The sequence below is a fragment of the Gekko japonicus genome, unplaced genomic scaffold (assembly GCF_001447785.1).
Source record: "Gekko japonicus isolate JY-2015 unplaced genomic scaffold, Gekko_japonicus_V1.1 scaffold4879, whole genome shotgun sequence".
Taxonomy (NCBI): domain Eukaryota; kingdom Metazoa; phylum Chordata; class Lepidosauria; order Squamata; family Gekkonidae; genus Gekko; species Gekko japonicus.
In genome coordinates this window covers 27,493-35,574 of record NW_015165404.1, presented here as the reverse complement: position 1 = coordinate 35,574, position 8,082 = coordinate 27,493, and the positions used below count along the sequence as shown (strand labels likewise).

Below are 8,082 nucleotides of genomic sequence, written 5' to 3'. Positions count from 1 at the left end.
AGTGGACCTTGATTCTGCTCGATTTATCTATCTTGGCAAAAAAAGGAAATACTGTTCTTTGGAAAAGAAAAGAAAACGGGTGAAGGAGCAGCTGGCGCTGGCGCCAACCTGGTTTGCGACCGCAGGTTGACCGTTAAAGCTATTCTGTAAACTTTTAAAAAATCCCCCCCCCTTTTGCAATTCACCCCTTGCATTTGGGCCCCATTCACCCTTTCCCCACGCCCATTCTTCCATTTCGCGTGCCCCCCCCCAACACAAATTAGACGCATTTCTTTCATCTCCCCGCTACCGGCCCACCTCCATTTCCCCCTAAATTGTAAAAAAAGTTGTTTTAAACAGTTTGAAGTTCAAAAAAGCCGTGTTGTTTGTTTGTTTTTGGCGGGGAGACAGAAGGGGGGGCCCCTGGAGGAAGTCTCCTACGAAAAAATGTGGATGGCTTGAGTGGCGGGCGTGTGGCAGGCGGGACATTCGGGTTCGGGTTTGCCGCAGATACGCATCGCGCACTCCATACAGAAGAGGTTGTGGCCGCAGGGCACCAAGGCGGCGATGACCTCGCTCTCGAAACACACCATGCACTCCCGGGAGGTCTTGCGAGGCCCGTCGGAGCTGCTGGAATCCGTGGGGGAGCCCGAGGTGGCGGAAACGCTGCCGGGTAAGGAGGACGACGAGGAATAGCCGGTGCTGTCGGAGAACGAGGAAAGAGAGCCCTGGGTTGGCAGCCACGAGAGGGTGCTGACTGGGTCGCTCTGGATGCGCCGGGCCAGAGGATGTTCCAGGGGCATGCCGGTCTCAGGGAGGGTCGGAGAGTGTCGGGGTGTGGCCGTGCTACTGAGGCTGCTGTTGCGTCTCTGGGAGTTGCCGTTCAGGGAGGAGGAGCAGCCAAAGGCTGGAAGCGGGTTGCCGGGGGGCTCAAAGGGAGACCAGATGGTGGTCGGCGTGGTGACGTCCAGGGGCAGGAAGTCGAACCCGAAATCGGTATCGTCTGTGCCGAGCAAAGGAGCTGGGGGTTCGCTGAACGAGAAGCTGCTGCTGCCGGCGCCAAAGGGGCCGCCGGAGGGCCTGGCGGCTGGGGGGCCGCCAAAGTAAGGCTCTGTCATGGAGGTAGCGTTACCCAAGGAACCAAGGTTGTCACTCCGCACGCTGGGCAGGGACCGCCGGGCGGGGTTGGGGGCTTTGGCCCACAGGCTGGAGGGGCCGCCGCCGCCCAGCAGATCCAGGCAGACGTCCGTGCCGTTGGTGTGGAAGTCGTTGTCGCTGCTGATGTCGATAAAGGAGCCGGTCCTCATGGTGATGTGGGCTTCGATTTCCTCCCGAGCCCGGTCGACGTTCTCGGGCATGCCGGTGACCTCGAAGACGGGCTCTTTTTCTCGACTCGGGGTCACGATGTACGTGTGGGTCTGCTGCTGGATCCGCTTGATGGTGGCCCCCTTGGGACCCACCACCAAGCCGACCACACGGTAAGGCACCCGCACTTGGATCGTCGTCTGGCCGGGGAGGTTGGGGGGACCTAAGACTGCACCCGGGACCCCGTTGACTTTGTTGCGAGTGGCTCGGATCATCGAGAAGTGCTCGGCGGCCGAGAGGATCTCCCGCTTGGCCATCTCCACATCCTCTTTCCGCCCCGTCACAATGAAGACGGGCTCCTCCCCTCTCACCGGTGTCTTTATGTAGGTGTTGGTTTTGGCTCTCAAAGCTTTGATCTTGCACCCTGGAACGTGAGAAGACAAGGAGAAAGGACGTTAACATTAAGAGAATTCCCACGGTGATCGTTGGGAGGCTGAGCGCTTCGTGATGAGAGGCCCTGGAAATTCTGCATCGTGAGAAAACAAAAATTCTGACTACGTTATGCAAATTTTGAAGAAAAGACAAAGAAGAAGAAGAGATTGGACTTATACCCGGCCCTTCACTACCTGAAGGAGTCTCAGAGCGGCTTACATACTCCTTTCCCTTCCCCTCCCCACAACAGCCACCCTGTCACTGGCCCAAGGTCACGGCAGCAGCTGCATGTGGAGGAGTGGGGAATCAAACTCAGTTCTCCCAGATTAGAGTCCTCGCTCTTAACCACTACACCAAACTGGCCTGTCAGATCGAAGACCAGCCCCTGTTCTGTACTTTAGCCTCGGGATATCTCACAGAGAGAGAGAAGGGGAAGGTCATTGCCCATTGTTTTGTTCCTGCTTTTCAGGTAGACTGCTCTTGAGCCTGGAGGTTCGATTCAGCTATCAAGGCAAAATCATGGTCACTGAGCCTAAATTCCGCAACTTGCACCAATCATAACATTCCAGTGCATCTTCAACAATCTCTCTAATATCACAACATTTAATCTATTTTTTTTGCCAGTCAAGGAATGGTGCAAAGGGAAGGGCACTGGAACTTGAGCCCCCCCCCCCCCATCTTTTTTTCCTAAGCCCTCTTGTTTATTCCTAGAGTCCTCTGGTTTCTAAAACTTTATAACAAGGGTGGTGTTGAACTCATTTGTTATGAGGGCCAGATCTGAGATAAATGGGACCTTGTTGGGCCAGGCCACATGTGTCATAAAAGGTAATGCCAGGTAGAGGAGAAAGAAACTTTATAAAGGACACAAACACAAAGATTTTTTTTTACTTAAAATTAACATTAGCTCTGTAAGCTGCAAACCTACTTTTCATTTATAGACACTCACCACAGAAATCTCATGCTCAGAGTTCTGAGTCTAGGACCCAGGGGAAAACATGAAATGGCGGAGCAATTCAGAGAGTCTGGCGAAGCAAGCTATGATGCAGCAGCAGCAGCAGGACTGGAAGCAGGAGACGGCCAGTTTCACTGCGGGCCTGATGGAAGCCCTCCAGGGGCCTGATCTGGCCCCCGGGCCGCATGTTTGACACCCCAGCTTTATAAGGCCTGGCCATACGGTCTCCAGCAAAGAAATATCTGTGCAATCATGAGAACAAGGAATTGGATTTTTAAAAAAAATATATTTACAGTAAAGCCAGGACAGATGAGCTGTATGGCCACTTGGCCAGTACATAAAAGCACTCATTTGGGGGTAAAGAAATCATCCCTCCTGACAACTGCCTTTCTGATGCAGAGGAATCTGCTGCAATCAAACGCCAACATGGTGCTGCAGTTAAAGGCTTGGACTGGGATCTAGGAGAACCAGGTTCGAATACCCACTTTGCCGTGGACCTTTAGCCAGTCGCACACTCTCGGCCTGGCCTACCTCACAGGGTCGTGGGGAGGATAAAATGGAGGGGAAGAAAGATGTAAGCTGCTTTGGGTCGCCATTGGGGAGAAAGGCAGGATATAAATTAAATTAAGAAGGAGAAAAGATTGGATTTATACCCCGGCCCTTCACTACCCAAGCCTCAGAGCGTCTTACAAACTCTCCCTTCCCCTCCCTGCAACAGACACCCTGTGAAGCAAGCAGTTGGGGCTGAGAGAGCTCTGAGAGAAACTGCTCTTTTCCCAAGAACAGCTGTGCCAGAACTATGGCTTGCCCAAGGTCATCCAGCAGGTGCAAGCGGAGGAGTGGGGAATCAAACCCGGTTCTCCCAGATTCGCACTTAACCACTATGCCAAACTTCCAGAGCCTCTAAGCTCAAGGCCTGCAGCCAGGTTTTCATGCTCCAAAGCTGTTTTGGGGGTCTATTTCTATCCTGCTATCTTCTCAACTCCCAGATTAGAGTCCGCGCACTTAACCACTACACCAAACTTCCAGAGCCTCCAAGCTCGAGGCCTGCAGCCAGGTTTTCATGTTCCAAAGCTGTTTTGGTGGTCTATTTCTATCCTGCTATCTTCTCAGCTGGGGAAGGGAAGAGAAAGCAGAGCGCCGCTCCAGAAATCACCCTCTTTTGTGCTACCTAAGCAGCTGAGAACTGGGTAAAGGTAAAGGTTCCCTTGCTCAAAAGCCAGTCGAGTCCGACTCTAGGGTTGCGGTGCTCATCTCCGTTTCCAAGCCGAAGAGCCAGTGCTGACCGAAGATGTTTCCGTGGTCATGTGGCCGGCATGACTAAACACCAAGGCGCACGGAACGCTGTTTAAAAGAGAACTGGGTACTCTTTTTAAAAAACTGAACGCATCTTTGCTACTCTTTTCCTGCAAAAAAGCCTTTTCAAATCCAGCGGCGTCTCCGTCTGACTGTGTGTGTGGAATTACTCGAAAGTAAGTCCCACTGGGTTTCATGGGGCTCGTCCCCAAGTGAAGATGCTCAGGTTTGTAGCCCGGGCCAGACCCCTGGTCCAGCCAGCCCTGCAAGTGTCTACAGTGAGCCAGTTTGGTGTCGTGGTGAAGTGCGCGGACTCTAATCTGGGAGAACCGGTTCGATTCCCCACTCCACCTCTTGCAGCTGCACTTGGGCAAGCCATAGTTCTGTCAGAGCTGTTCTCGGAAAAGAGCAGTTTCTGTCAGAGCTCTCTCAGCCCCCCCTACCTCAGAGGGTGTCTGTTGTGGGGAGGGGAAGGAGTTTGTAAGCCGCTCTGAGACTCCAAGTGAAGGGTGGGGTATAAATCCAATCTCTTCTTCTTCTTTTACCTCACAGGGTGTCTGTTGTGTGGAGGGGGAGGGAAAGGAGTTTGTAAGCCGCTCTGAGACTCCTTTGGGTAGTGAAGGGCAGGGTATAAATCCAATCTCTTCTTCTTCTACTCTGACCTGCAGCTGGTAGCCTATTTCCCTGCCTTCCTGCAAATCTGATGAATAAATTCACAAGCCAAAACTGCATATAGTATAGTGTGTCTGGAAAGCGCCGTCAAGTCGCAGCCGGCCTATGGCAGCCCCACGGAGTTTTCAAGGCAAGACGCGCTCAGAGGCGGTTTGCCATGGCCCGCCTCTGCATTACAACCCTGGACTTCCTTGGTGGTCTCCCACCCAAATACTAACCAGGGCCGACCCTGCTCAGCTTCTGAGATCTGACAAGAGCGGGCTAAAAAAAGCCATTTTATTTAAATTATTTACGAGGTCTTTTAAAATCCTGAGAGTTGCAAGGAAGCATCCACTCCCCTCTGCTTAAGAATTCACACACATGGGCATCCAAAAAAAAGGCAGATCAGAGACTGTACTCTCCCTTTAATTATTTATTCTAGAAGCTCTCTCTTTTTTTAATCAGCATCGGCAGAGCGCAGTGTGCCATTTCAGAGACGTCACGTAACCTTGGTGCGTGTGCTTGATTTCATGAACAATGCAAGAGGAGTCCTGCAGGGTCATCTAGCCCTGTTTCGCACAGTGGTCAGCCAGGTGACTGCCAGCAAGACCACACACAGGGCGTGGAGGACGGACAGTCACTCCTACTAAGCTAAACTGTCCATGCACATGGAAGTTCCATTTAAGAACATAAGAACATAAGAGACGCCAATGTTGGATCAGGCCAAAGGCCCATCCAGCCCAACACTCTGCATCACACAGTGGCCAAAAATACCAGGTGCCGTCAGGAGGTCCACCAGTGGGGCCAGGACATTAGAAGCCCTCCCACTGCTGACCCCCCCCCAAGCACCAAGAAGACAGAGCATCACTTGCCCCAGAGCCCCTATCTATACCTTGTGGCTAACAGCCACGGATGGACCTCTGCTCCATATGCTTATCTAATTCCCTTTTGAAGCCGTCCATGCTTGTAGCCGCCACCACTTCCTGTGGCAGTGAATTTAACCATACTGGCTGATACGTCTTAAACCGTTTTCAAAGCCACCTGGCAGGAATCAATACATCCTGGGGCAGTGAGTTCCATAAGTGAGCATCCCATTGCAGAATGGTGCTCAAGTCTGTTCAGCGCATCTTTTGTTTTGTAGCACAGGAGAGAAAGCAGAGACCAAAGGTAGCTGCCTGCCTCAGTGAAATGCCTTATTATGTCACTTGTTATGCAAAGAAGAGGAGGAGAAGATTGGATTTATACCCCGTCCTTCCCTACCCGAAGGAGTCTCAGAATGGCTTACAAACTCCTTCCCCTCCTCACAACAGACACCCTGGGTGGTAGGTCGGGCTGAGGGAGCGCTTTCGAGGACTGCTCCTGGGAGAACAGCTCTGAGAGAACTTGTGACTGACACAAGGTCACCCAGCAGCTGCATGTGGAGGAATGGGGACTCAAACCCGGTCCTCCCAGATCAGAGTCCGCGCTCCTAACCACTACACCAAGCTGGCTCTCAAACAGCCACTGTAGGTCAATGGCATGGGACCTTTCTTGCATGCAGAAGGTCCCAAGTTCAATCCCTGGCATCTCTAGTTAAAGGGTCTCTGGGGACAGGTGTTAGATAATCCCTTTCCCCACGTTAGACTGTGGAGAGAGAGTCACTGACCTCATCGAGCCAGATGGACCGGTTATAGATTCACGCCCATCCAATGCCTTGTTTTGGGAAAGAAGCACATTGGGAACACATGCTTTGCATGCACAAAGTTGGAGGTTTGGTTCCTAACAGTCCATCTTCAAACGATCTCAGGTGCTAGATTCGCTTACAGAAACTCTATGCATGGAACTAGTATGCCCAAAAGGAAGTTTAACTCTGGGAGTTTGTCATCGCCCACCATATCAAAGTTTAGAGGATGATTTTAAAATAGCAAAAGAAGTAAGGAAAGTAGCTAGATGAAAGGACTGTGTCATAATAGGTGATTTAGCTACCCATACATTGATTGGATAGGAGCTGCGGTGGCTCAAGTGGTTAAGACGCTGAACTGCAGGCTGTGGAAGGTCAGTAGTTCAGCAGTTCGAGAACCGGGTGCCGCATGACAGAGTGAGCCCCCGTCTCTGGTTCCAGCTCCTGCCAACCTAGCCGTTCGAAAGGAAGAAATTGCAAGTAGATAAATAGGTACCACTTCGGTGGGAAGGTAACAGCGTTCCGTGCGCCTTGGTGTTTAGTCATGCCGGCCACACGTCTTCGGACAGCGCTGGCTCTTCGGCTTGGAAACGGAGATGAGCACCGCCACCCTAGAGTCGGATTCGACTGGCTTTCGAGCAAGCGAACCTTTACATTTAACACTGATTGGGTCAATATGTGTTTAAGTCAGGAGAAAGAGACTGGGTTTCTAGATACTCTCAATGATTGTGCCATGGAAGCAGATGGTCACAGAACCTACCAGGGGGAGGCGATCTGGGCCTCGGTCCGAAGTAATGCTCAAGACCTGGTGAGAGATGTAAACTCCATAGCACCGGTTGGGAACAGTGACCCTAATGCTATTAAGTTTAGCATTTATGTAAATAGGGAGTTGCCCAAAAAGACAAGCACAACCACTTTTACCTTTGGAAGGGGTAACATCTCTCAAATGAAAGGGGGGGGGGGCATTGTGAAGAAGAAACAGAAAAGAAAGGAAAGGAGGGTCAAATCCGTTCGAGAAGCTTGGAGACGATTTAGAACTTCAGACCCGGAAGCTCAGATAAAATGTATACCGCAGGTTAGGAAAGGTACAAAGAGGTACCAAAAAAAAAGGCCTGTGTGGTTAACAAAAAGTAATGGAAGCAGTAAAAGGTGAAGAAGGATTCCTTTAAGCGGTGGAAGGCTAGTCTGAGTGAGGCAAACAGAAGGGACCACGGGCTGTGGCAAATGAAACGCAAGTCGCTGATCGGACAGGCCGAAAGGGACTATGAGAAACATACTGCCAAAAAAACATAAAGACCAACAATAAAAATGTCTTCAAATACATTAGAAGCAGGAAACCAGCCAGGGAGGCAGTGGGGTCTTTGGATGACCAAGGGCAGGGGTCACTTTGTAGAAAAAGAGGTGCAGGAGCTCATTAGCATAACTCATTAGCACCCGGCTGAGGTGCCTCCCCTCCCCCAAACCCCACCTCCCAAGACTCCACCCTTGCAGCAATAGAGTTGTCAACCTCAAGGTGCTGCCTGGAGATCTCCCACTATCAGGGGTCCTTTCGTAGAAAAAGAGGTGCAGGAGCTCATTAGCACAACTTATTTGCATGTGCCACACCCCCTGACACCACCAGAAGTGTATCAGAAGGCAACACCCACCGCTCAGGCTCCACTGGACTGTTTTGGATTGCTATCTATTGTTTGGGGGGGGGGGGACAGGCAGATCTGTCCTCGCAGAGGAGGGAGAGCTTGTACCTGAATAAAACTTGGTCTTAAAGGTGCTACTGGACTGTTTTGGACTGGGGGGAGCTCTGCAGCTG

The 8,082-nt window shown here is 51.5% G+C and overlaps 1 protein-coding gene across 1 annotated transcript in view; it reads right to left on the bottom strand.

Moving 5' to 3' along the window:
• Positions 1-216: 216 nt before the first annotated feature.
• Positions 217-8,082, bottom strand: part of LOC107109955 (RNA-binding protein MEX3D-like) — a 14,058-nt gene continuing 6,192 nt past the window's right edge. Inside the window, exon 2 of the mRNA XM_015410665.1 lies at positions 217-1,708. Within this exon, the coding sequence (XP_015266151.1) occupies positions 417-1,708 (1,292 nt within the window). The 3' untranslated portion in view covers positions 217-416. The remainder of the gene's footprint in view (positions 1,709-8,082) is intronic.